General features: G+C 47.3%; 1 protein-coding gene across 1 annotated transcript; it reads left to right on the top strand.

Moving 5' to 3' along the window:
• The first annotated feature begins 714 nt into the window (after positions 1-714).
• Positions 715-26,020, top strand: MYO1H (myosin IH). Its single transcript, XM_010011166.1, has 32 exons — positions 715-729; positions 8,620-8,778; positions 9,234-9,349; positions 9,785-9,983; positions 10,231-10,311; positions 10,729-10,908; positions 11,532-11,630; positions 11,863-11,976; positions 12,269-12,340; positions 12,941-13,060; positions 13,411-13,478; positions 13,809-13,914; positions 14,190-14,270; positions 14,656-14,747; positions 16,346-16,440; positions 16,667-16,713; positions 16,942-17,022; positions 17,486-17,591; positions 18,118-18,235; positions 18,526-18,639; positions 19,017-19,093; positions 19,397-19,465; positions 19,953-20,037; positions 20,406-20,565; positions 20,818-20,901; positions 21,297-21,390; positions 22,203-22,258; positions 22,723-22,858; positions 23,331-23,398; positions 24,036-24,133; positions 25,153-25,252; positions 25,793-26,020. Exons 1-32 carry the CDS (start codon positions 715-717, stop codon positions 25,814-25,816), a joined length of 3,114 nt encoding a protein of 1,037 aa, XP_010009468.1. The 3' UTR covers positions 25,817-26,020.
• The last annotated feature ends 1,606 nt before the right edge of the window (positions 26,021-27,626 follow it).

The raw sequence follows: 27,626 nt of genomic DNA, 5'->3' as shown, positions 1-27,626 counted from the left end.
GAATTAAGGATTTCTTTTAAATAATAATTGTAGAATGCTTGAAAATAATTTCTCCTCAGGGAAAAAAAAAAGTATTTTATCCAATTAAAAAATAATTGATTCTTGTCTTCCTCTTTAAATATATGTTTGTTTGACAGATCCAGACTTTCTAAGAGCTGTTAGTAGCTGGGGGCTTTTGCAGCTTTGCTGTGGAAGTTTTCCTCCCCACTGTTCTGTGATGAAACAGATATTTGACATAAATTACAGTTGTCAGACAAAAATAAAACCCAGACTCCTTTGCTCTTGTCATGTCACCCCATGCTGCTGCTTTGCCCCTACTGGTGTTAAACCTGCTCCTTCTTTATTCATACTCCCAGGAAAAACCAGCTGGAACCTGCTTTTCTCCTTTCCAAAACCCCAAAGCAGCATTACCTGGTCATCTTGTTAAGGATGAAGTCTAAGAAGTGATTCATGTTTTGTTGCTCCTTTAAAACATACCTCTGCACTTACCCATTTTACCTATTTTAACAGGTTTTCCCTGTTTCAGATGATTAAGTTTCCCTGCCTCAGCTGTGCTGTAGCCTTTTAGCTGTAAGGGCAAAGAGCTGAGTCACCTCTGCCTCCAGCCAGCTCTGCCTGGTGATGGATTGTATACTGAGTGTGTAGTTTTGTGTTTCAGGGATTTATTTTTCTCTCTCCTGCTTGGCTTGCCTCAGGCTGCCTTTTTGTAACAATATGGAAGAAGTGGGGGTAAGTTCAGAGCTCTTTGTAAAGTTTTCTGCTAATGTGTGCTTTAAAATGAGAATTTCTGGCTAAATGAGGAGGGATAACTTGTTGAACTGGAACCTGACCTGCTCTGCTCTGTGTGGGCAGCACCGGTGTTCTTCCCTCTAAAGGAATAGGGATAGAACCGTTTCTGGGGTGTTCTGGGGAGGATGGTGTGACCAAGGAGGAGGGAAGGAGCTGACTTCTACTTGCTTGGAGAAGAGAGGGGTTTTTTTGTCTGATCAGTGGAGAAGGGGCTTGCAACACGCACACCAGAGCGCCTGGTGATTGTATGTGACTGCTTGGGGAGCCTTGATCTTTAGTTAAAAACCAAAGCCAGATTAACTGTCTTTGACTGTGATGGCTGAGTCCTGCTGGAGTGTCCCCACCACCCCCTTTTGTACTTGCTATGGAGTCAAAAGAACTTAGATGCTCTAAGAGGGATCCCCGCGCTGCTCCTTTTCCCTCTTCTCTGTCCCTATTGCTGTATCTAGTCAATGCAGAGTGCCCACCTTTTCCCTCACTTGGTTTTGGAGCTGCAGGCAGTGATAAGTTCCTCACAGGTACAAGGACAAGACCCTTTCTACCTGAAAGATTCAAGTCTCCTATTGCTAATGTCTTCATGCTTGTTACCAAAGTGCTTTCTTTGCAAGAGAATCCAGGAAAACTAAAGGAAGGTCTAATGAAGATGTCTTCTGGATCGGTTGGAAGGAGGTTTGCTGTTTATTCCCAAGAATGTTCCTGCTTTATGTGGCTGCCAGCTCTGTTAAAATACTACACTGCCAGTAAATTTACACCAGGTAATGTAATGAGCCTGTGTTTGCAGGCTCCTCAGGTGCACCCTCCGAGCTCCTGCGTGCAAAACTGCAGCCTTGGCATCAGCTGCTGCTTCAAGCCTGACAAACCAGGCCCAGAGCAAGCACACGTTCTAAATCAATGTGAGCATTTGGGTGACCTTTGCTGTAATTCATGTGAATTAGACCTTGTGTTGCAGCCTCTGCAAGTTACTGCTTTGAAGTTGTTACCAAAGCAGCTCCTAATGTTTTTGGAGGAGAGGCTCTTGTGCAGAGATAAAGACTGGCTTTTCTGTGGGAATCTGAGTTGTAATCTTGTTTTGGACAGCAGTTTGTTGTCCTGCAAATCGCTCATCTCATCTGCTTCCAGTTTTGATGCTGACTTGTCACCTCCCTCAAGAGGAGTGATTGCACAGGCCAGCTTCTCTTTGATTTCTGATGCCCAAAGGATTTTATCATTGGGGTTGGCAGTGCAATGCTTCCATGGGAGATACGATACCAATACTTACTTCATCTAGGGCCTTCTTGCTGCATGTTTGGGTCCAGTTTTCCTGTAGTTTTCTCTTCTGACTGTCTCAAAGACTTGAATACACCATCATGTCATTTACACTTGTGTTTCCATAAATCAGTGCTGCGCTGGGGAGTCATGAGGTTTTCCTATTTTGGAATTATAGCATAAGAATAAAGATTTGTGATTGTGAAAGTCACAATATATGAACTTACGGTTGTTTGATGCTGCCCTCTCTGTAACATGCAGACTGTCAGATGCTCGAGGACTGGCCTTCTCTTTCCTGGGTGTTGAATACATCTGCTCTCCCTTACTTCCAGAAACTTTAACTCTGAGTGTTAGCTTTCCAGCTGGGAATCCTGTGCTCTGCTAGCTAGGGAATACACTATGGAGCTTATGAGCAATTTATGTTTTTGAATAAGATGTCCTGTTCTGCAATTAATAAAGATTAAGGATTCATTAAGCATCTGCCTCTGCTCCAGCAGCAGCGGTAAATCTGAGCATCAGAAGAAAGCTCTGGCATTTATGGCTAAAAAGCAACAACAGAGAAAGCAAGAGAGTCAAATGTCTGCGTTCTGGCCTGACGGGGTTTGTAGCTAGGTTTTATAAGGTCTTAAATATCCCATGTGAGGTTTGAAAAAAGCAACAACAGAGAAAGCAAGAGAGTCAGATGTCTGCGTTCTGGCCTGACGGGGCTTGTAGCTAGGTTTTATAAGGTCTTAAATTTCCCATGTGAGGTTTGGTTGTTGCTTTCCTGCGCTCGGATAGTGTAGCTGGGGTGTGGGGGCAAAAGCAGTGTTCTGAGCAGCGAGTCTGCTCACTGCACAAGGAGTGATGAAGCAAAAGGAGCTTTCCTAAGCAGCTGTGTCAGTAAGAGGTTATAAAGAAGCATTTTATGCTTTGGGTCAGGTGCCTGAATGCATCAGTGCCTGCTGCCAGTGCTGTAACGTGGGGGCACTGGTGTGAACTGGGACTTCTGGCGTGAGAAGGGCTATTTTCTCCTAACCTGGTCCAGAGGAGCAAGCTTACAGGCGCTAACCCCAAATGTGAGCTGCTCACACTAACCTGACAGGCCATTGTTTTATTAGAGCTGACGTGCTGAATGGGACTCTCTTTAATGATATTCTTTACCTGTCTCATTGTGTTAAAGTGGGGCCAGGAGCAGGGGGGCAGAGGCGCGAGCGGTGGCAGGTGGAACCGCGCATCAGCACCGGTTCCATGCCTCGACCCGCGCGGCGCAGCCCGTGTAGACCCCGCGTAACAAGAAAGAGTTGCTAAGAACAAATCTCTATTGTTCCCCGTCATCTTTAAATGAGTGTCAGAGTAGGCAGGGGGGCTTTGACCGTTAACCGCACAATTTAGCCTGCCCGTTGTGTCCGGCAGCCCCCCCCGCCTCCGAGTTTCTCGGATGAGAAAAGGCGGCCTCAGCCCCTTATAAATGGGCCAACTCTTCTCCTTTGTGTGCAGACTGCCCAGTGTGAAATCTGCAGTGACGTTAAATGTTTTCTAATGAATAATTACTGAAAGGAAATGGAGGAATATATGTGTAATGGATTGTAGCGCATTAAAATGTTTTATTTTGGGCACAAAAATGTTGTCCTTCACCAGCGCCGCGATTGTTTCAGGAAGCCTTTTGTGGGGGTTTGATTCTCAATGGATTATCTGTGAGCGCTCGCATTTCGAATAGAAATCAAAAGGGTCTTTTGGCAAACTAATGTTTTTCAAAATGGCAGCCATGAAGCCCATTTAGTATTTAAAGTTTGGGCTTTAAAGAAATGTTTGAACTCTGGAGATTTTCTCACTTTTTTTCTTTCTTTTGATTTATGAAAGTGAAGTGGTTCACCTCGACCTCTCCTCTATTGAGAAAGACAGACAGTCACCCTTTAACAAGTCTATAGCAGACTATGCCCTGGAGACAGACAAGAGGCCTTAAGAACTGTTGGCATTTCCCTAGGCTGTTGATTAACCTTAAAACCCTCTTATTCTGTATTCTTTTGAGAAGAAATTAGGTTACAATGTGTAAATTTTTCCACAGTATAATTGTATTTATGAATTCTCTTGCCTTGAAAAGTGTGTACAGTAGTGCAAGATGGCCCAAGTTCCTCGTTACAGACCCAAGATGTCCCTTTTCCACAGCATGCTCAGTGTATAGCGTTTTAGTTTCATTATAAATGTGAAAGAGGATCCTGGAGATACAGGGGCCAGTGTCACTGGAGTATCTAAAAATCATCTCGGCTTCTTGTTGGCTTTGCTGCAAAGGGCTGACCATAACTTGGTCACTTGGAGGAGATCTGGTCTGTTTTAATCCATTTTATGTGTGGTTCTGATTTATCTGAAAGTTACACTGAACACATTAACTCTTAGGAGCCACACCAAGGTTTCCAGAGTAGGAAGAAAGTATTTCCCTGTTGCTCTGGACTCGCTTATTCTTGGGTTCCAAGTCCTATTGCCAAGCAATACCTCTTTGGTGTGAATTTCTTCTGGGGATGGAAGGATGGGGTCCTGCCTCCTCCTGAACCAGACACCATGCAGGCAGCTGCCTGTAGCCCCTTCCAGCAGCACTATGGCACGCTCCAATCTCGGCCTTGAGGTGGCTGCAGAGTTGAAGGGATGTGGTTGCTGGGACCTGTCCATGCTCTCCTGCTGACCTGGCTGAGCAGGCTCTTGCAGAACATCTTTCTTTATCACTTTTTATGGTTGAGCACTGTCACTGCCCTTTAGGCCAACTTCTCTGCAGAGCCTTGGGTGGAGGAAGGTGGAGCAGAGCCCAAGAGGTTCCCTTCTTGCACTCCTGGCAGTGCTGCCATCCAGTTTTCAGGACTCTTAATGAGCAAATTCCTGTTGCGCACAAGGGAGCAGGGCTGGGTCAGGGAGCTGCCTCTTGCACTAAAGGAATATTTCCAAAACAGAGCTCTGACATTTCCAAAGGAATCTGTATTAGCAGCATTGCTCCAAGCCCATCTGTCCTGAGCAAGCCTGAGACTCTCCCATCTATTATAAATTGGATGGCTCCAGAGATGTCTGCTCATTGCACTCCCTGCCTGTAGCAGGAGTCTTATTTGCTTAAGTTTGAGGGGTGAAGCAACAGAAGAACAGGCAAAAAAGGTCATAAAAGTTTGGTATCACACTGGATTTCCTGGGATGCTGGCTGCAGACAGCTGAACTGTGCTCTAGGATCACTGTGTCCAGTGTTGGATAAGGCTCTGAGTTTTGGAGGAGGTGGGGATGGGGAGCTTTTGTACCAAGAGATCATAACCTGAGTGTGCTTCTGTCAGTAAAAATTCTTTCCATTACCAAAAAATGATTCTTTTCTGAGATGAATGGTTCTGAATGGATGCCCCATCCCTGGCAGTGTTCAAGGCCAGGTTGGACACAGGGGCTTGGAGCAACCTGCTCTAGTGGAAGGTGTCCCTGCCCGTGGCAGGGGTTGGAGCTGGAGGAGCTTTAAGGTCCCTTCAACCCAAACCAGTCTGTGATGCTATGATTCTGTTATATAATAACAGAATGAATAAACTGTTATATAGGTTTTTCTTTCCACTTCTTTCTGGAAATATACATTACTGAGGGTTTTATTTTAAGTTTTGAATGTTCTTATTCATGATGAGTATTTATTAGCTGAGGATAAGTCAGAAATGCCTTTGCCTGAGTGGGCTCTCTGGGTCGTACTGTTTGCCTGTCTTCCTCAATGACTGGGTTGTTGTCTTTGACAGTTGGGCAGAGGTGGGGAAAGAGCTGGCATCGTGTGGGAGTCGTTGGCACTCAAAGTCCAATCTGAGAAATCCTTTTTTGGGGGAGAAGCTGTCCGTTTCACATGCGGAAAGGGATAATCCATGGAAATTCCAAGCTGGAGATTTAAAATGAGTTTTGCAGTGACCTCTAGTGGGAAGCCGAGCGGGGAGCTGCGAGCAGGGGCAAGGAGCCTCTTCAGGGTGACGTATTTTACGCCTGGATTTGCTGAAGTTACCCATGGGAAAGGTTGGAGCCCATCACTTCATCTTCAGCCTCAGACTTGGGTCTTTTGGTGAGATCTTAAAGTGTCATCATGCGGTGGTGCCGGCACAAAGCTCATCGCAGCTCGAGTGCTGACAGCGTGTTGGATAATTCATTGAGTGAGGAGGATGTTGGCATCTCTGCCCAGGGAGGGAGCAGCAAACAGCCCGACACATGATCCGAGGTGTCAGTGGGCCACAGCTTCGGCCCCGCTGGCTGGAAGCAGCGTGGGGCGGCGAAGGCGATGACAGGAGGCGATGCGCTGTGGCTGGGCAGAGCGGGAGGCACGGGGGAGCTGAACCACTTCTGCTCTTGTAGGGTGGTGGTAAGGAAATGCGGCACCTCTGCAGGTTGAGGTGGTTTGGGGTGTGGGGTGGAGGGCCCCTGGGAAGAGTTTCTGCTGTTATGCTGGGAATTGGTGGCCTTGTGTGTGGCTCCACTAAACCTGGACTTGGGTGCTTGGGAGGTACCCTGAGTGTGACTGTGCCCACCCAAGGCTCTCAGCCCTTTGTGTTTGCATGCATGGCATGGGTTGGGGTTTTCTGGTGCCTCCAGACTAGCAGTGGCATCGAGCTGATCCTCCTCTTCCTCTGTACATTAATCTCTTCTGTTCTATGGTGTTAAACCAAAGAAACATCCAGAGTTAACTTCAGAGCCTGTTGGAAACTGAGGTTCTGAGCCTCTGCTCAACATAAGTAATAATTTTACAGAATTGTTTCTGTTTTTTTAAAAAGAGCTGTTTTCTAACTGGTTCTTGCCAGGTCTTGTTTGGTACCAACTTTGCCAAAGGAACTGGCCTGTTGGTCCTGACCCTTTTCCAGAGCTGCACATCTCATGATTCCTGTTGTGATCTGACATAGTTCCTTGTAGTTTCAGTGCTGACAGGCAAATCCCTGTGGGAAAAGAAGCTCTCATTGTAGTGAGGGAGAGAGTTTCTCCCAGTGCTCGCATCTCAGTAGGCAGGAAGGAAATCTCCTGACTCCTCAGTGATGAGGGAAGGAAAATAATCCCTTAACAAGAGCAGCACCTTGCTGGGGTAATGTGCACTGGTGAGTCCAGGGGGTATCTCTTACTGATGGTGATACCAGGTGAGCACAAAACTTCTAGTAAAGCCCTGGAAACAGGGAGGGGGACAGGGCTGTAAACGTCACTGTAAGAACATCTCCTGACCTCAGCAACAGCAGAATACTGGCAAAATCTGAGCACAAAGTAGCCCAGAAAAGAGTTTGGGATTTTTGTCTGCTGGGAACAGTGTCACTTACCAATTAACATACGAGTGAGAGAACTGGGTTAAGGAAACCTGATCAGGTAGATGGTCACTGTGCTTTCAGGCTTATGCTTTCACTCTTCCTGGCTTGGAGAGGAGGTAAAAGTCTCCTTTACAAGCAGCTTGTCCCAAGTGCTTTCTCAGCAGGGCACATCCACCTCTAGTTGTTTCTAGCCTGTCTGTCCAGTAAAACAAACTCTAACCTTAGGCAGCCACTGGGCTACGACCAAATCAGAGTGGGAAAAATGAGTAACAACTTTGGGGGGGGGGAATAGTTCAGGCTGTGATGTGGTTTGAGTTCTGTACTGCCTTAGGCCACCCTCAATTAGAAGTTTTTGGTTTTCAGTGCGATAAACAGATGAATACTAAGAACAAGCTGTACCAAACATGAGACTAACATTGAAATTCCTGTGTAAAAGCTGACCCTCAGAACTTCCCCCCTAAAGAATATTGTGTGTTGGGTCCTTTGCTCTTTGTTTTAGTGAAAGCCTGCTTCTAAATCCACCAAGCCTTAGTGTCCTCAGTGCTGTCAGAACCCACCAGTGCTAAGCAAGTGCAGCCCAGAAGCCTGCCTCTGGAGTCTGGGTTTGCCAAAGCCTGGCAGAGACATTTCACACTGGGAGGGGCTGCAGTGTGGTGTTAGCTGATGCTGCTCAGCCAGCTTCTCCCCCCTAATTTGCAAAGGCCAGGTACCCTAAAAGGTGAGCTGCTCAAACTCTATTAGCTTAATTTCTGTCAGGAGGGAAGCGTATTATGTGTTAAGGTAGGAATCTCTCTCTGAACTGTGTAATCCTGGTGTCTTTAAAGAACAAACCCTGAAAAAAACCCCCACTTCAGGCACACTTATTACTCTTGCATAAAGAAGCTTCATGCTAGCAAATAGACAAACGCTATAGCAGCTTGATTTAATTAAACAAAAAGCATACCATTTACTCTTACAGCCTGGGAAACAAGAGCTTCATCCTCAGCAGTGAGTATCATCAGTATAAAGTCAACTTCCACGATAAGGACTCGCAAATGGAGCATGCAAAAGAATTGTGTTTTGTCACTGCCATCCTTTTTGCAGCTTTCAGGCTTTGGGGAAAGGCTGGTAAAGGTTTAACTCTATCTCCAAATCCCTGTTTCATTACTTTGGGTGGCTTTTTAACATGCCCAGGTCTCTTGCTGGTGTGTGGGGACATCTGCTGCCCAGCCCTGAAAGTTGTCTTCCCTCTGCTCGTGGAAGGCCCTGGGAATAATGAAGCAGTCTTGTGCAGAGCAGTACTGTAGGATTAACCCTTTTCCCCTAATTCTGTATCATCCATCCTCTGTTGTAGAAAGAAGAAGTGGAAGATAACACTGATGCAAACATGGAAGGGGCTCTGATAGCCCGGGACAGAGTTGGGGTGCAGGACTTTGTGCTCCTGGACTCCCACACGAGTGAGGCAGCTTTCCTGAACAACCTGCGCAAGCGCTACCAGGAGAACCTCATCTATGTAAGTGCTGCTGTGTGGGTTCGTGTAGCCTGTGGCAGGTGAAGTTCTAGGTGTGGCCTTGCTACTCTGACCTAGCAGCTCACTACATGTTAGTAGTTCCTAGCAGGATATTCACCCAGTAGGACTTTGCCTGCTTTAAGCTCATGCAAGTAACAGTCTCAGCTTGCTCTGAGTTGCCTTACAAAGTTTCAAATGCTGTGCAATAAATAGTAAGGGAATGGCAAAGTGAAACACTGTCTTTGAAGGCAAGGCAGCACTGAACATGGTGTCTGACTTGCCTGAGAAGTGCTGAGTATTTCACAGTCAAACTAAGGAGGCTTTGCAGCAGTGCCCATTTTTTCAGCAGCCCCGAGGTTATACACTGGCTCACAGCATTTATTTGACTCCTCTTTTGGGAGCTATTATTCCAGTGATGGACCAGGTTTTCTACCCACATGCATTCTTTCTCCCTGCAGACATACATTGGTTCTCTCCTTGTGTCTGTAAATCCTTACAAAGAGCTGGATATCTACACAGTGACACAGATGCAGCTTTATCGAGGGGTAAACTTCTTTGAACTGCCACCACATCTGTAAGTAGATCCCTTAGGATTTCAGTTTGTATGAATGAATTGGGCTTTCTGTGTAACGCTTGTGTACAAGCAACAAAGATGTGTATCCACACTGACCAGGGGCAGACTAAACCTCCTCATTACATGTGGTCTGCCTCTATCAGCAGAAGTTGAGATCCTCCCTTTACTGGAATTCACCAGAAATACATGCAGCATGTATAAGTCCTACAGCAACAGTAGGAAAAGAGCAAGCTCTATCTGTCCCTCTGATACAGACCGGGTTTTACTATGAGACCTTGAGTCAGACTTGCGTTTTAAGCCCTGCTTTCCCATCACATCCAATACTGATAATGTTAGATGAGGAGTAAGTACTGCTAAAAAACCTTTGACACTGCCTCCTGTTGCCATTTCTAATGGCTGCTTCTCCCCTGAGTGCTGCTTGTGATCCTTGTTCAGATATGCCATAGCTGACAATGCCTACCGGGTGATGTGCAACGAGTACAACAATCATTTCATCCTCATCTCGGGGGAGAGTGGGGCTGGGAAAACAGAAGCATCCAAGAAGATCTTGCAGTACTATGCAGTTACCTGCCCAACTACGGAGCAGCTGCAGATCGTCCGTGATCGTCTGCTACTTTCCAATCCTGTTCTTGAGGTAAAACTGAATAAAGGTACAAAATGCAGAAGAGTTGGTGTTGTAAGAAAGAATACCATTAAGTTGTTCAGCTGAATTCCACGTTAAAGCCAGGGGAATACATTAGTTTGTATTTCTTTAATCCCACTAAAGTCACTAATGGGACTCAGCTGATGCAGAAAATCTTTGTTACTGGAACTTTGCCCTGTCGTGGGGGTCAGGCTCTCAGTGAGATGAGGAGTGACTTGATGTATCTGTTCATCCCCAGGCTTTTGGAAACGCAAAAACTCTGCGTAATGACAACTCGAGTAGATTTGGGAAATACATGGATATCCAGTTTGATTTTAAGGTGAGAACAAACTTAATGGACCAGCTATTAAAACAAGCTGCATCAGTGAATTTCTTGGATGCTCACCAGGCAGCACAGGATTTATTAAGACTTAAGCTGCAGATTTCTGACCCTATTTTTACAGGCCTTGCATTTTTCAAGTGAGGTGACTACTTATACATCCTGAAAGCTTCCTACGTTACTGGCAGCGCTGCCAGTGCTCTGGAAAGCTAACGCAGGTTGTTGTAAAGCACAAGCTGCACTGGAAGGACAGCAAACTCTTTAGAAACAGCTTGTACTGCTGTTGGATGCTAACTCTTAAAAGATGGCAGATAAGAAACATGCCGTTCCTGGGTGAAAAGGAACAGCGTCACAATGATGTTATAATTGGTATAATTTTTATCTTCTGGTGTTGATCTGGCTGCTTTGTCCTGCCAGGGAGCTCCAGTAGGAGGGCACATCCTCAGTTACTTAATTGAGAAATCCAGAGTTGTCCATCAGAACCATGGAGAAAGGAATTTCCATATTTTCTACCAGTTATTAGAGGGTGGAGACAAGGATCTTCTTTGCTGGCTTGGGCTGGAGCGCAACCCCCAGAAGTACGCGTATCTCATCCAGGTCAGTGAGAGCTTGTCCTCCTCTGTGCATCTTAGATCTAGAATGGTAAGGGTTGTAAATGCAGCTTTCTCCACATACGAAGTGTGCTGCTGAGCTGCTACCATTAGCAAGAACCTTGGTGAATTCCCTGTGTTCTGTGTGTACAGAATGGCTTACTGCTGCCATCTGTGCTGCTCCTGTGAGAGTGTACTGTCAAACCAGTGTCACCAAACCATTTCATGACCCTAGGTCCCCCTAGTATGGTCCAGATGTCTCTTGATTCATTGAGAAGAGTTGTCTTTCCTCCTTGATAATGAAGAATACTTGGGCAGAAGATACTATTACCATAAAAATGGAAGATGTTTGTGAGCTCAAGCTCTCCATAAGACTTTATGGTAATCGCTGTGCAAGCTCAATGCTTGAAGTTATCTGAAGTTTTAAGTATAAGCTGAAAGATCTGATCAAATGAGCCCCTTTGAGGATTGGCAGGAGTGAATTAAACTTGCTACCTGGTTGCAGACTGCATCTGTACAGGCTGAGGAAACTGGGAATGGGAGGAGTATGCCCAGTAGTATGCTGTGTTTGCTGCTGATAATAAAATTGCTTTGCCAATGAACAGCACTAATTCATCTTTTACTCTATAGGGTCGATGTGCCAAAGTGTTTTCTATTAATGACAAGAATGACTGGAAAATAGTCCGCAAAGCTTTTTCTATCATTGATTTCACTGAGAAAGACACAGAGGTATGTGTGCTAAAGGGGTCTGAGCCTGCCAAAGGGGATTTAAGTGAGGAGTGCACTGCTGTCTTTCCTTAAAAGTGATGGCAGCAGCTTTGCTTGGGAGGAGTTGGAATAGGACATTGTTTGGGGGGGATTAAGGGAGTGGGTGGATGAAAAGCCAATTGTAGGAAAGATTGGTACCATCCCATAGAGCTGTGGGGACCTGTTTTCTAATGGTGTATCTCCTTGTTATTAGCATCTCTTTGGAATTGTTGCCAGTGTCCTGCACCTTGGGAACATTCAGTTTGAAGAAGATAGCAATGGACATGCCATCATTCGTGATGGCACACAGATCAAATGGATTTCAAAGGTCAGTAGTGCAAGTGCTGTGAAGAAAGCCTTAACCTTGCTGTGTTTTAAGGAGAAAAACGTGTTCCTAAAAGCAGAAGAATTGATACATAAATACCCAGCTCTTGTTATAAGCTGTCTGGAATTATAGGGTCCCTTTGCTCCATAGCACATCTCCCTGAAACTTACTGTTGCTCAAAGATAAGCCTAACTGGGAATGGACTGGGGGGTTATGCCCTACTGATCATACAATACTACTTATTTAAAGCCTCCTGCTGGCCATACTCTGAGTGCAGGTATTTGTTTTTCTGCAGCTGCTGGGTGTGCACTTGTCCATTCTGCAGGAAGCTCTCACCAATCGGAAGATCGAAGCCAGATCTGAAGAGGTAGTAAGTGGTCCTGGGTAACCCCAGGCAGCTGGGAGCCCAGCTAGTGGTGGTAACGGATGAGGAGCTCTGTTCTTTGCACTGTTACAGCAAAACCAGATCACTCTGGCTGGCTGTCTTCCTCCATATCACCTTCCTCTTCCAACCCAAGATGGTAAACTAAATCATATTCCCATTATTAGAGTTCTGCTGCTGAACAAGGTCATCACTGTGAAAAAGCTGGGCACAGGGACTTGCAGGCAGCTTTATTTGAGCCAAGCAATTTCCTTTTGTTCAGTCCCTAGAGTGCTTTTTGGGAAACTGGGCTGCATAAACAGAGAAAAGCACTGGTAAAAACTGTTCTTTAAGCTTCTTGTACCAAACTAAATGGAAGTCAGACTACTTTCTCCACTCACCTGAATTAATACTCTCAAAAATGCAGTATCACCATCCTGATAATACACCAGTAACACTGGTGGTAAATAAGCTGTTGGCAGCTGTAGTTCAGCTGAGCACCATGAGGCAGTTTCTCTGAGCCACAGCTGTGAACTGGCTTTGCAGTAGCTCGCTCTGGTCATCTGGAGTGTTCCTCATCTCTGGCATACCTTTACTTATCTTCAGGTCCTAAGCCCATTGAACGTGGATCTGGCTTTCTACGCTCGGGATGCAGTGGCAAAGGCCATTTATGGACGGACTTTCACTTGGCTGGTCAACAAAATCAATGGCTCCTTGGCCAACAAGGTTGGTTTCTGGTCTTGTGTCCTCCCAGTCAAAGTGCTCCTCACACTCTGAGCAGAGGTTCTCCAGCAGAACCCTACAGCCCTCATCACCAAATATCCTGGGCACTTGGTAACTGATGTAGGGGCATCCCCCAGCACTGAGCTGGACCACTGCTTAGTTGGGTGTGGAAGGGGATGTGTTAAGTAGTTTTAGCAGTTCATTACCTGCTTTAACGTGGCTGCTTCATTGGCACATGACATGAAGCCCTTGAAGAGAAAGTTTAAGATTTTAGGTGAAAGAAACAACATGAAATTTGCAGGGAAAAAGCATCAGCTGAAGCAGCAATAGCAGAGCAATGGTGTCTTTAACAGGATTCAACCCAGAAAACAGTTATTGGCCTGCTGGATATCTATGGTTTTGAAGTGCTGGACACAAACAGGTAATAGGTGTCTCTGAGCCTTGGGGTAACCTGTTCTTATGTTGGTGGGGCATGTGCTGGAGGTCTACATAGCTTCTTGAGCCTCCTCTTAGCCAAGCAAGGCAGGATAGGGGTGGCCACAAAAGCTGGGAGCACTGGGGTAGCTGAGGCCCCTGTTGAAAGGTTTAGCTTGGACTGCTTGTTTCGACTTGAGCCATTGGTACAATAGCATGGGAGGAATGTGTGGCTTGATCTGTATACAAGTGGGTTGTTTGGCTTGAAAACAGTCAGTAGTGGGAGAAGCGGGACTTCCATGAAATAAAAACTAATGCTCGCTTGACCCCTCTGAAGCTTTGAGCAGTTCTGCATTAATTACTGCAATGAGAAGCTCCAGCAGCTGCTGATTGAGATGACTTTGAAAGCAGAGCAGGAGGAGTATGAACTGGAAGGAATAGAGGTAACTTAGTATTTTCCCCCTGATCTTTTTTTCTTTGCATTGCCATTACACCGAATGCTTCTGATCATCAAAGAAGCAGCATTCTGCTTCTTTTAGTTTGCACTGTTCATGTGGGAAATATAGAATAGTATTTATAAGATAGTGGGTCTTATTCTGGAACTCTTTTGCAGTGTAATTAAACTCATCTTTAGTGGGATTGGAACCTGGCTCAAAGAACTTAAATTGCAAATAAAAGATCTTCCTCTAAACTTGTTCTTCCTTTTTTCCTCTATCAGTGGGAACCAATTCCATACTTTAACAACAAGATCATCTGTGACTTGGTTGAGCAGAAGCATAAAGGAATAATCTCCATTCTGGTAAGAACAGAGTTTGTGCTGTTTAAATTCCCACATGTGCCTGCGCCCTACTGTAACGGTCCATAATCATATTTTTTTCTCTAGTTATGTGGTGGGTCTGCATTATTCAGGATGTAAGCAGATAGACCTTGTAAAGAAAGACCTAGAAGACAGAGGACTTGCTTGCTAGAGCTGTGGGGTTTAGAGATGGTAGCTGCTTCCACAGCACCTCTGTCTGATGCTTCAGGAGGGCATTTCTTTAACTAAGAAATTGCTTGTCTAAAATAGAACTCATCTCAAATTGTAACCAAGCTCTTTGGTTCTGCATAACAAGGTTGTACTGAATGTTACTGAGGAGGGAGCAATCTGTTCAGAGCAGTGTTTGACCTGGTGCCTGCTCTTCCAGGATGAAGAATGCTTACGACCTGGTGAAGCAACTGATTTGAGCTTCTTGGAAAAGCTGGAAGAGAAAGTAGGAGATCATGCCCACTTCGTGACGTATGCATTTACGCTCTGTATCCTGCCACACAGAAAACTCTTTCCTTTTCTTTCCCGTAACAGAGTACTGGGGAGGGAACAATTTTTGCTTTGTCCCAAAGAAAATCAAGTAGCCTCTCCACTGCCTAATGCTGTAATGTGCTATGCTGGTAGAGTACAACCTGGGGTGTTGGGGAGGTGGTGCTTCCTGGCTCTTTACTAGTGTGATGCTGATCTTTAAGTCTGAACTAAAGCTCCTCCAGTTCCAACCCCCTGCGGTGGGCAAGGACACCTTCCACTAGAGCAGGTTGCTCCAAGCCCCTGTGTCCAACCTGGACTTGAACACTGCCAGGGATGGGGCAGCCACAGCTTCTCTGGGCACCCTGTGCCAGCCCCTCAGCACCCTCACAGGGAAGAGCTTCTGCCCAAGAGCTCATCTCAATCTCCCCTCTGGCAGGTTCAAGCCATTCCCCTTGTCCTGTCCCTACAGGCCCTTGTCCAAAGCCCCTCTCCAGGTTCCCTCTAGCCCTTTTAGGCACTGGAGCTGCTCTAAGGGGTCCCCTTCAGGAGCCTTCTCTTCTCCAGCTGCCCCAGCCCAGCTCTCTCAGCCTGGCTCCAGAGCAGAGCTGCTCCAGCCCTCACAGCATCTCCGTGGCCTCCTCTGGACTCACTCCAGCAGATCCACATCCTATTGCACTGGGGGGCCCCATCTCCCATATGAGAGGTGTTTTTGTTAATACTCAATGGGGAGTATTTCCAGATTCAGTTTTGGGGGCAGATGAGCACGTTGGCACCGGGCTGTTCTGGCAGTTCCCAGCAGAAGCCTACTGGAAGGCTCTGACAAGCCATGAATTCAGAGTCACACTGCTGAATTGTCACCGTTTCTACATTTCTGAAGCTCATAACAGCCAAGTGGAGCATTTGTAGCCAACTTCCTTGTCACCACAATGTGCCTTAATACTGTTCTGCCTGATTAAAAGCTTGAAACAGAAGTGCAAGAGCTTCTTAAATGGGATCTGTTCTTGGCGATACTCTTGGAAGGGGACTTTGTACTCATGTGCTGTTGTGCCACAGCTCTGCTGTTAGTGACTACTTACAAAGCTGGAACTTCAACTGTTCAGTTGCTCTCTTTTTCCTTTGTTCTTTTTTTTTTCTTTTCCCCAGGAGTCCTTTCTTTCCAAAACTTTCCTGCTATTCGTGGAAATTGTGATTCCTGCTCTGTACTTGAGTTCTTGCTCTAGGGCAAACTACCTCAACTAATCCTCTCCTGCCAGTTTCACTTTTCCTCATGTAGGTGATGAGAATCTATTTAAATGAATGTTATGGGAAGAAATCTTAGGGAAAGGGTGATGGTTGCCAAAAGGCACTGGGTAGGTCACAGGTACCCTGAGGAGCTTGTGGTAGCTGACTCCCATTCTCTGCTGGTAGCTGGTCAGAATGGACAGGCAGATGATGATTTGATTATGGGCTGTAATTGTGTAGATAGAACCACATCAATAGGAACAAACATTAGACTTCCAGCTGTCCTACAGCTGCTTTTTGTGCAGGTGACTCTCTGCAAGCTGAGGAATTCTGTTTGCTCCTCTTTCTCTTGGTTTTCTGTGGCTGTTTCCCCCCAGGCGCAAGCTTGCAGACCAGAAAACACGGAAATCCATCGACTGGGTGGATTTCCGCCTCCTCCACTACGCAGGAGAAGTCACTTACTGTGCTGTTGGTGAGTGTGAGCAAAGAGCTCATCTAGAAGTTACTTGAGCTTTTAAGCCAGTGTGGTAGATAACTTGGTGGGAAGAGGAACTACAAAATCCCTGCCCTCTGAAGGTGCCATTACTTGGAAGTCTTAAATGTGGGTGCAGTGAGAACTTTGTGGATATAAATACCCAGATTTTGTGCTGAAGTGTGTGACCTCCAAAAGAATTAAACTACTACTTCTTGTTCTTCAGGATTTCTGGAGAAGAATAATGACCTACTGTACAGAAACCTGAAAGAGGTAAGAACAGAAAAGGGAAGCTGTTATCTTAAGTTATTATGCTTGAAGCAGAAATGTTTTGCAGAAGATTTAATCTCTTTGGCAAACAACATGTATTTCTCCTTAGCGATGTTCTTTAGGCACATGTGTGTTCTTACAGCTGTGCTGCTCCAGCTTAGCATCACAGCAGGAAGAGCACAGCTGCTAAATAAGGCAGCTTTTAATTTTCTCCTATTTTTCCTGTTCCAGGTGCTGTGCAACTCTAAAAATGGCATCCTCAGAGACTGCTTCTTGCTGTCAGAATTAGACAACAGGAGGAGACCAGAGACAGTAAGTTTTATCTTTAATCTTAACTTTAAATAGAAACTCAACTTCCCAAGTTGAGACGTAACTGCTGATCCTGTCCTTAGTCCTGAATTAGTGGACTATTAATTTTGCTGGTGTAATACCCATCCTACCTTCCTGGTGGTTGATGTTGCTGACACAGCAGCTAGCAAAGTGACATAGCTTAATGCTGTTATTAATGCATCCTTCCAAAACAAGCCCTGTGCCTCGCATCCAGCAGTAGGTGGGTTCTGAAGTGCTGCCTTGGCATGCATGGCAGAGGTTCAGATCTTCCAGCTAAGCACTCTGTCCAGATGACTTACACCCGACTGTGCTTCAGAAGCTCTGTGGTCCTAATGCATGTGTCAGCCTTCCACTTATTTTGAAGATGGGAGCAGGGAGTGAATTGATTTCAGTTACTGCAGCCATGAGCTCCAAAGCTAAGAAAGTTCTTCCACTGTCATCTTAGGTTGCAACCCAGTTCAAAACCAGTCTGATGAGTCTTATAGAAATCCTGATGTCCAAGGAGCCTTCCTACGTCCGATGCATTAAACCGAATGAGAACAAGGAGCCTGGTAAGGCACTGGGCTGGAAACATGGCTGAGACAAAGGGATGAAATGAGGAAGACTTTTTAGCTTGTTAGTTAAGTACAGGTCATATATATATGGTCTGTGAGTGTGTGTGTGTGTATATACACATATGTATACGGAGTCTATATATACATATAGTGATAGGACAAGGGGGAGTGGTGTTCAGCTGAAAGAGGATAGATTTAGATTAGACATTAGGAAGTTCTTCCCTGTGAGGGTGCTGAGGTGCTGGCACAGGGTGCCCAGAGAAGCTGTGGCTGCCCCATCCCTGGCAGTGTTCAAGTCCAGGTTGGACACAGGGGCTTGGAGCAACCTGTTCTAGTGGAAGGTGTCCCTGCTCATGGCAGGGGGTTGGAACTAGATGATCTTAAGCCCCCTTCCAACCCAAACCATTCTGTGATGACAGAAGTTAAGCTAGCACCTTGTAACTGTGGATTTGATTTCTTCCTTGTTTGTCCCTGTATCTGGACAAATGAGTGAGCTCCCACTGAATGTGTGTTCTTACTACAGGGAAGTTTGATGATCACCTGATCCGCCACCAGGTGAAATACCTGGGCCTGATGGAGCACTTGCGGGTGAGACGCGCTGGCTTCGCCTATCGGCGCAAGTACGAGCTCTTCCTGCAGAGGTGAGTGGAAGTGCTCTGCCCTCAGGCCAGGTAAACCTGTCCTCCCACGAGGCCTTCAGAGCAAGGCTTGTTTAAAAGTCAAGCCCCAGCAGCAGGAGATGTGGAGGTGTCAGCAGATGGTCTCCTGCATCAAAAATAACCTTTGCCTGTGTCTTCTGTCTATATCCAGTTTGTTCTGCTTTGGCATCTTCTGTCTTGAATAAAGCAGTGGGAATCTGGGGGACAAGAGCTTCAGGAAGGGGTTCCTCAACCATCAAGTCTTTTGTGTTGATGTCTCACTGATCTTTCAGGTATAAATCCCTCTGTCCAGCTACGTGGCCACACTGGCATGGGCCAGCAGCTGAGGGTGTGGAGAGGCTCATCAAGCATCTTGGTTACAAGCCTGAGGAATACAAATTAGGAAGGTAAATCGTCTTTCTCTGGCTGTGACCTCTGCTGCTCTGCTGTGTGGTGCTTGCTAGATTTGATCCTCTGTCTAACATCATCTTCAATCTATGGCTTTGAGAATACAAGTTGTGGAGAGGCAGAGGTCTTCACTGCACCTTCCAGGGCACCTGGGGCCTTGTGCAGTAACTGGGGTTTCGCTTCCTACCCTCTCCCTGCTGCCCTTTTGCCAAGCCCTTGGCACCCTTTTAGGATGTGCCAGCCAGACAAATGAAGTGGTTACAGAAGGGCATGTAACTCATTAGCACTCGGGTGGGTTGGAGGGCTTTGAGGCCAGTTAGGGCAGCTGAAACTGTGGCTCCCTGTGAATAAGCTGTTCATGGTCTCTCTTTTTCAGAACCAAAATCTTCATTCGTTTCCCAAAGACTCTGTTTGCTACTGAAGATGCATTTGAATTCAGGAAGCACCTGTTAAGTATGTTCCCCATTCCCTTTATCTGTGTATAGCCTAAGCAGCCTGAAATGCATAAATGCATGGGGCTGCCTCAGGGCACATTTACCTGCACAGTCTATTTCTGGTCCTGTTGGTGCTTTGGCACCTCTGTTCCTCAGGGACTGTGCAGACCCTCCTCTGCCTTGGCACTCAGTGTCTGACTGCTGGGGGCACAGCTCCTAAATCCTAGAATGGTTTAGGTTGGAAGGGGCCTCGAAGACCATCCAGTTCCATCCTCCTGCCATGAGCAACATCTCTGCTTTTTTTCCCCTCTCTTTTTGCCAGTTTCAAGACTACAGGCCAAATACAAAGGCTGCCTTGGGAAAAGAGAGTACATGAAGAAGAGAGAAGCAGGTGTGGGCTCTGGAATTGAGGATTCTCTTCTTGGGGCTGTGCTTTCCAGTAGGAATTGTAGGTTTGGGTGGTTATGAATCCACCTTACTGCAGATGGGACTCTCGGCTTCCCCGCAGGGCTGTGGGTATTGGGGTGAGAGGCAGGTGGTGGCCATGTGAAGAGCATTCACAGAGGTCCTTTTAGCTCTGTTTAGCTCTGAGCAGCTCGAAGAGCAGCTTTCTGAAATGGGCTACTTGCTGTGCATGGGGGACAGCAGGAGGCTGGATGATGACAAGGTCTCGCACCATCTCAACAGAGAGTTCTACAGTGCAGGGGACGCTGGATCAGCCAGTTGTGTTGGAGAAGTTGTTCTCAACTACTTACTGTAAAGATCAGTAATGGGAAGAGCTGCCAAAGAGCCAGTTGTAGCTTGTGCTGTGTGAATTTAGAGGATAGTGTGGCACCAGAGCTCTGATGTTAATACAAGGACCTGATTAATTCTTGCAGCTATCAAGCTGGAGGCTTGCTGGCGAGGAGTGCTGGCACGGAAAGAGGCCAAGAAGAGGACGTGGGCAGTTCAGATTATCAGGAAGTAACTATCGCTGTGTGGTGGTCATGGGGAGGGTTGTGGTGGTGGGTCACAGCGTGGTGGTGGTCTCTGGACAATCAATCTGGAGTACGTGCAATGCAGTGAGCCGAAACCACCTCCTTCACCTCCATTTCTAAGCTACCGCTGTAGTAAGGTTGGGGTTGGTCAGAAATGCCTGTCAGCTCTTCTGGTATTCTCTGGCTTCCACAAATGTGTTTGGAATATCATAAAGCTGAAGGTTTCCATTGCTGTGACACAAGTGACACTGTACCTGAGCCAGCAACAATGATCTGTGTGCCTGTGCTGTGTCCTCTGTGTCTTTCAGCTTTCTGAACGCAACATGTAAGTTCTGGTTCTCATGTTCTCTGTAGGTTCATCAATGGCTTCATCAATCGGAAGAAGCCCCTTTGCCCAGAGAACATTGAATTTGTGAGGCTTGTGCAGTACAAGTACTTGATGAAGCTCAGAGACCACGTCCCAAAAAATGTCTTGGACAAGAGCTGGCTCCAACCTCCTTCCATCCTGGAGGAGGTGAGGGTTGCTGCAGGCTTTGAGAGGGCTGAAGGTGGCTTTTAGTAACTCTAGAAATGACTCAGCTGCTGGGTGGGCATCAGCCCTGCTCTGGTAGCAGTGCTCCTTGTAGGTGGGTCTCTAGGCTGAGGGACCTCAAATGAAGTCGTGACTAGATGTTGAAACCAGCTTGTACTGGGTGAGTGTCTGTCAGGGCTGCAGCAGGAGCTGCTGCCACAACCTCACTGCTGTTTCCTTTGTTCCTTAATGCAGACATCTGAGATGCTACAGAAAATCTGCATTAGGAACCTAGTAAGGAAATACTGCCGAGGTGTTACTGCTGAGAGGAAGGTGCAGGTAAGTGAGATGTGGAATGCAAATGTGTGAGTTAAAACAGGCTGTGCAGGTGGGACAGCAGCTCTCTGAACTGCTGCAAGGCAGGTAGCACCTTCTGCACACAGCTGCTCCTGAGCCTGCTGCTGGTTTCAGTGGCCCTGGCAATGGACAGTGTGGTTCTACAGATCAATGGGTTCTCCTGTGGCATTAAAACTACTACTTCATGTAGTAGAAAAGGTCCATAAGTAAGGAAAATCTGTAGGGCTCTTTAGTCCCTGCTACCCCTTTACTTGGTGTAATATGGGAACAATCTAAAGGTAGATCCTGCATGAGGGATAATGGTGTCTGTGGTACAACTGCTGATGTTCCTGATGGAGGAACTCCACGAGGGTAAAGGCTGTTCCTTCTCAAAACAGTTGGAGCAAAAGGTGGTGGCAAGTGCGGTTTTCCGAGGGAAGAAGGAGGGCTACGTGCAGAGCATCAACCAGCCTTTCGCAGACACCCGCCTGAGTGAGTGCACCCCAAACCCCCAAAGATCCCAGCTCCTTGCTCAGGAACGTTCCTGACAGAACAGACATGGTTTCTAAGGGAAATTCCCATCTGGCAGAGGCAGCACCACCTGCTGTGTTTGGGCCTGACCATTTCAGTTCCCTTCCTCCGTCATGTCTAGTGATGCCGAATGTGCAGATTGATTTGTTCTCAAATCTGGAATTCCTCTTGGGATGGAGAGCTGTGAACCCAAGAGATCCCTGTGGGGTGGGGTGGAGCAGGACCCATGAGAAGAAGAAGCAGGGGGGCTGGATGCAGATGGTGAAATGAGTGTGGGGATCCAGCTGCTGGGAAGGAGGGATGTGACTCTTGGGAGTCTGTAGTCAGTGTTAAGCATGTGGAAGGCATGAGAAGAAGGTCCTAGTAGTGTGTTGGCAGGGAGAGGGATCTGGGAGACTGGTAGGGAGCAGAGGCAGTGGTGTGGGTGCAATGCTGGGTCATTGTTGGAAGCTCCCAAAGACCTTCAAAGGTCTTTGTGCAGAAGGAGAAATGTTCTAGGTGGTTCTTGGCACAAGTCCTCCTGTGCCAGGGCCTGAACCAAGCACAGACCCAAGAACAGGCCATAACCTGCCATGTGAATTACTTTTCAGGCAGGAAGAATCACAGAAATGGGTTTGGGAGTGGCTGGAACCCTTGTTTCAGAAGGGAGTGTTACAAAGGGAACACGGATGAATGTGATAAAGACAGTGAATGCATCTCTCTGGAGCTGTGCTGGTGGGAATGGTGGCTGTCTGTCACCTACACTCAGTTTATCTTTCTGGTTTCCTCCTTAGAAGAGAATGATATAAACCCCAAAGTACTGCAGCTCCTCCAGGGTGAGAAGATCAAGGTAAGGGAAGGGGAACTGGAGCACAGCAGCCCTTGAACCAGCTTCCCTGGAGCTGGCTGGTCATGCAGACTGGACGCTGCGGTGCCTGAGGCTGTCTTGCAGCCGTGCAATAGCAGTGTAGGAGTATTTCCTTGCTCTTAAACTGGAGCCAGGTCTCAAAATGCACCTGGACAAAAATGACTTAAGATTCCTTTTATTAAAAGCTTAGAAAAGCATCACAACCCCCACTGGGGCTGCAGCAGTGCAGGTGTGTGCTGCACTTCCCATGGGCCCGGCATAGAGGGCACAGGTAATCCATCTTTCTCAAAGCAGCATTCTGCCATCTGCATGTCCAAGTGGAAGGAAACCAGCCTGCTGTCAGCAGGGGTTCTGCACTGCAGGGTGCAGAGCTGCTCCCTGCTGACTGCCTCCAGCACAGCACCCTGTGGTCCTGAGCGATGCTGATACCAACCGGTTGTTTTCAGTATGTGACCCCCGTGATAAAATACGACAGGAATGGGTTCAAAGCCCGGGACCGGCTGCTTGTCCTGACCCAGTCCTCAGCCTGCGTGGTGGAAATGGCCAAGATCAAGCAGAAAATAGACTATGCCACTCTGAAAGGTAAGGGTGGAAATCAGTGGGGCCTGTCCCTGCTGCGTGTGAGCCTTGGGGTGGGAAGATGGACTTGTGCAACTCCCTCTTTCATTGAAGCTCTGAGCTGCCCGAGAAGGCTGATTCCTGAGGGGTGGGGAAAGGGCCTGGGTGTCAGTAGGCAGCTCCTCGAAGTGCAAGTTAAGAGTACGAGGGCTCTTACTTAGGTTAAGTGTTCCTCTGAAACACTAAAACGCAGGAGGAGGTTGCTTTCTGCTGGTATGGAGGGGAGGAAACAGAAAACCCAACCTACACATCACCCCCCATTTTAGGTACTTTTTAATCCTGCCTGAACTGCCATCCAGGCTGGAATGTGCACTTTCTCCCTCCTGCCTTCCCAAAACAAAGGCTGGAGCCGCTGCCCCTGCATGAGGAGCACCCTAACACTGGCCTGGAACTGTCTTTGGCAGTGTTTCCTCTAATTCCTGCTTTTCGTTTGAAGGTATTTCCACCAGTAACCTGAGTGATGGGATCGTGGTCATTCATGTTCCTGAGGACAACAAGCAGAAGGTAGAAAATAGTGAAATCTTGTAGTTGATGTTTTTAATAGCTTAATGTCTAATATCTTAATGCCCCATCCGTGGCAGTGTTCAAGGCCAGGTTGGACACAGGGGCTTGGAGCAACCTGCTCTAGTGGAAGGTGTCCCTGCCCGGGGCAGGGGTTGGAGCTGGATCAGCTTTAAAATCCCTTCCAGCCCACACCAGGCTGGGATTCTATTTTCCTATGAAATGCTGGGATTCCACAATTACTGATGGTTACTAATTCTATCATCAGCTGGACACCTACATTCTTGCTGTCTCACCATGAAAGCTTTCCCTTACCTGTTTTTTAGAGCCCAATTGCTATAAATCCTGACTAGTCCCTGCGTACATTCTTGCTGTCTCACCATGAAAGCTTTCTCCCTTACCTGTTTTTTAGAGCCCAGTTGCTATAAATCCTGACTAGTCCCTGCAAAGGATACTTAACAAACCAAACTTGTACATGACTGTTGTAACTGCTGTGTAGTTATCAGTGGTTGTAACTGCTGTGTAGTTGTCTGTCCCTTCTGCACAGCAGCTGCTCCTACAGGAGTTTCTTTGCACAATTGCTGTGTGGTTTATGTGCTGGGGTGATGCCTGATGACTTTGTGCCTCTTTCTTGTTCCAGGGAGATGTGATCCTTCAGTGTGAGCACATCTTTGAGACAGTCACTAAGCTCTGCATGCTGGCCAACAAGCAACACCTCGTTAAAGTTGTGCAGGGGAGGTAAGGAGGGCAGTGGAATGGGTAGTGTCACGCAGGGGGTGTTTTAGGGAAGAACCTGCTTCCAGAACTTTTAGGGCTGGACTACTTAAGTCAAAACTATTAACAGCACACAGTGCCCTGAGCTGATTATTGTGGGCTGCATCAGAAAGAGGAATGGCTTTAACCTGCCAGCGGGGAGATTGAGATGGGATCTTAGGCTGAAGCTCTTCCCTGGGAGGGTGCTGAGGCGCTGGCACAGGGTGCCCAGAGAAGCTGTGGCTGCCCCATCCCTGGACCTTTTCCCCATGCTGATGAAGCTTCCTTCCTTGCTGGTTGTGTTTGGACCTTGCTGGTGCTGCTCTGCTCTAGGAGCTGCCCATGATTCACCTTTGTAACACATCAACTTGATCATAGGTGCCTGTACTTTATAACCACTTCTTTCAGACTCCTGCTGATGTGACCTGAGTGTGAGGTTGTGGTTTAGTGGTTTTGCAGCAGATCCCATTAGCGGGGGCTCTGAGAAAAGCCTGCTGGGCTGAGCCTGGGTCACTTCAGGATAGATGCTCCTCTCCCTGAAAGCTTGAGAAGACCCTGAAATGTGATGCTGGAGCACAGGAACCTTCTCAGTCACGCCACCAAGCTAATGGCGGGTGGATGCAGTCTGTCTTTCAAATCTCTGCATGAATTGAAAGTGGCACATGAAACCCAGGCTTCTGCTCCAGCTTTCCTCCCTGGCCTTTGCATTTCAGCTGTAATTAGATTCTGTGTGTTCAGTGCCTTTCTCCAGGTCAGATCTGCTTATCTTCTAGTGCTTAATTGCTCCAGGAAAAGTCAGATACCTGGACCAGGCAGGACGCTCCATTCCCCGAACCCTCCTGGCTTGGGTGCTATAATGCAATTGTTTAGGAAATTTACCTAAGCTGGAGGGCTCTAATCTTCTAACCTAAGGAGATTTGCCAAGGGAGCAGAAATAAAGAGGGCTCAGAGTAAAGCCTATTGCAAGGAAAGCATCTGATGAGTAATTCTGTCTGTATTTGCAGCCTTCAGTTCCGCATTGGCTCTGGGAAGGAAGGGACGATGGTGTTCAGTGTTGGGCAGGAGTCTCAGGTCTTCAAAGCCAAAACTGGACAACTGACAGTGGTAAGGGCTCAGCCAAGCCCTGGGAACGTGACCTGTGCTTTTCCTTTGCTCAACCCCTGCGGAAAGCCCAGCTCGGTTCCAGTCAGGGCCCTTTGTGTGAGTTCAGGAGGACTTGATTCCTCTTGCAGAGCAGAAGTGCATGATGTAGCTGTTCCACCAGTAACTACCTATGTAAGATAACACGTAATAGATGGTCATGGCCAGGTTAGAAGCTGCACCTTGCACATGAGTTGTCACTGCTGCTTGCTCTCTCCAGCTATCATGGGCAGAGGAATAGGAGAAGGTGTGATTCTTTGTGCTTTACTGCTGGGTTTAGTGTGTTTGGTGCTGTTAGCTCACAGCTCCATGGAGGAATTACACATGGAAGTGTAATCCCTTCGGGGTACCCATTAGCTGTCCTTGCAGCCTGGAGATGAAGGGGGTTGTCTTTACATGCCAGCTGTTAAACAGAAACCACACAACCTCTCTTTCCATAGACAGGACACCTCAGGGACATCACGCTTGCACCCGATCTAATGTCTCCTTCCTTTTCTCATCCAGGTGTCAACCCAGGCAAAGTCTTGATGAGCAACAGTCCCTGTTCCTGGTTGCTGTCTTGGCCAGGAGCAGAAAGGAGCCTGCAGGATGAGACCAGCACTCGCACCTGCCCTGGAATCTGTGATGCCACAGGGCTGCTGTGATTTGAGTTCGCTTGCATCTTTTAGGCTCTTTTTTTATAGCTTAAAGTTATCCAACTGTAGCTAAATAAATGGCATTACCTTGGTGTAACATTCCAGGGAGCAAAGGTGCTCATTACCCAGTCACAGGGAGACATTTAAACTAACAGCTGGAGCTCCACATGGACAATGTCCATCTCTGGGCACTCGGTGAGAGCCGAGAGCTCTGCCCAGGCAGGCAGGGTTAGTACAGAAGCAGAAAGGCTTCTCTGGCTGTGCCCTGAGCCACGGCTCACCAGAACAGCACCGGTGAAGTTAACTCCGGTCTCAAACCACCTTTTCTCTTGGTCAGGCTGGCAAAGCCTTTGGAGGCAGCAGCTGAACCTGTGGCACACGGGGAGATGGTTCAATGTGGCAGCAGGGCTGGGGCTGGTGGTCTTATTGGTGCTTCAGCCCTTGAAGCTGCTCACCTGGAAATCTCAGCGAGCTCTTCTTGTCTGCTCTGGCCTGGGGAAGAGCTTCACTGTTCAGGTAACACTGTCCTGGTTCTGCCTGCACAGCAGGAAGGAAAACCTTAAAAGATGACCAGAATGTCCCCTCTTAGAGTGATGTGTTGGCTTGGAGCAAGAGGAAACCAGTCTCCTGCTGCTGAAGAACCTTCTTCTCTATCCACTGCACTAGGACTCTGTTTGCTCATGCGTGGTAGGCACTGCTGTTCCCTTAAGGTGTCCAAGGGGAGGGGTGGAAGGTGGGAATTGTCTGCACCTCCACAGCACATCCTCTGCTGCCTCATGTTGAGGCAAACTGGTGTAGCTCCTGCTCCAGCTTTGCAGCCTGAGAGCCTGGACTTGCTGCCTTCACATCCTGGGCTCTGCAGAGCCCAGAGTCAGATCTCTGCTGTGAGCAGTGCTGGGAGGTAAAACTAACAACCAGGGGGAGGAGGATGTCTGGTGTTTCTTCTTGACAGTTCTTTACGGATCATGGACCCCGAGGACAGCTTCAGACAAGTAATAAAGTGACTCACGTGTAAATATGAAATATCTTCTAATTTATTGTGTTACATTAAAAAAAGTACATATTGCAAACATCAACCATACACTGAGCTGCAGCTGAAGCTTTTCCTGTGCATAAGTATAGAGTAGGAGGAATGATTGTACAGAACAGAGGAATTTGCTGCTGTTGCCTGTGAGATGGAACAACTCCATTTAGACTGAAAGGATCTACCTGCTCTTTGCTCTAAGGTAAGACTGGTGCTACAGCAACATGGATACAGGTGGGAGTAAACACCCTGATGGGAGATCTAACCCCCACCAGGGTTAAAGCTGCTGCTGGACAAAACCACTTCCACAAGTAAGACTTGAGTCACTCTACACTGCTGTGCTGTCACTGTTGGTGTCTGGTGTGTGGGGCTAGAGAACCAAAGCAGCCAGGTCTGTGCTCCCTGTTAACATGTGGTAGTTACCAGCTAATCCAGAGCTGCTCGTGGCCAGGACCTGCACCCACCTTCACCTGGAAGCTGTGGAGGCAAAACCATTTACAGTCAAAAGGCTCAAGAGCTGAGAGCATTTGTGCAATGGCATTAACAAAGACTCTCTCCACAGCCTGAGGACAAGTGGCCAGCAGGTAAAGGACGTTCTAAGGTGACTGCAGGATATCTTTGCTACACAACTCCAGCACGTGGAGGGTTAAGGCAGAGTCTGCCCACAAATGCAGTAACA

This window comes from Nestor notabilis, unplaced genomic scaffold (genome assembly GCF_000696875.1).
Source record: "Nestor notabilis isolate BGI_N333 unplaced genomic scaffold, ASM69687v1 scaffold8733, whole genome shotgun sequence".
NCBI classification, from domain to species: Eukaryota; Metazoa; Chordata; class Aves; order Psittaciformes; family Psittacidae; genus Nestor; species Nestor notabilis.
The sequence above is the reverse complement of the archived record's forward strand: the minus strand, read 5'-3'. Positions and strand labels throughout refer to the sequence as shown.

Coding starts and splice junctions, on each gene's coding strand:
- MYO1H (XM_010011166.1), top strand. Junction 17,592..18,117: donor GAATGAGAACAAGGAGCCTG/GTAAGGCACTGG, acceptor TTCTTACTACAG/GGAAGTTTGATGATCACCTG. Junction 20,566..20,817: donor CTCCTTCCATCCTGGAGGAG/GTGAGGGTTGCT, acceptor TCCTTAATGCAG/ACATCTGAGATGCTACAGAA.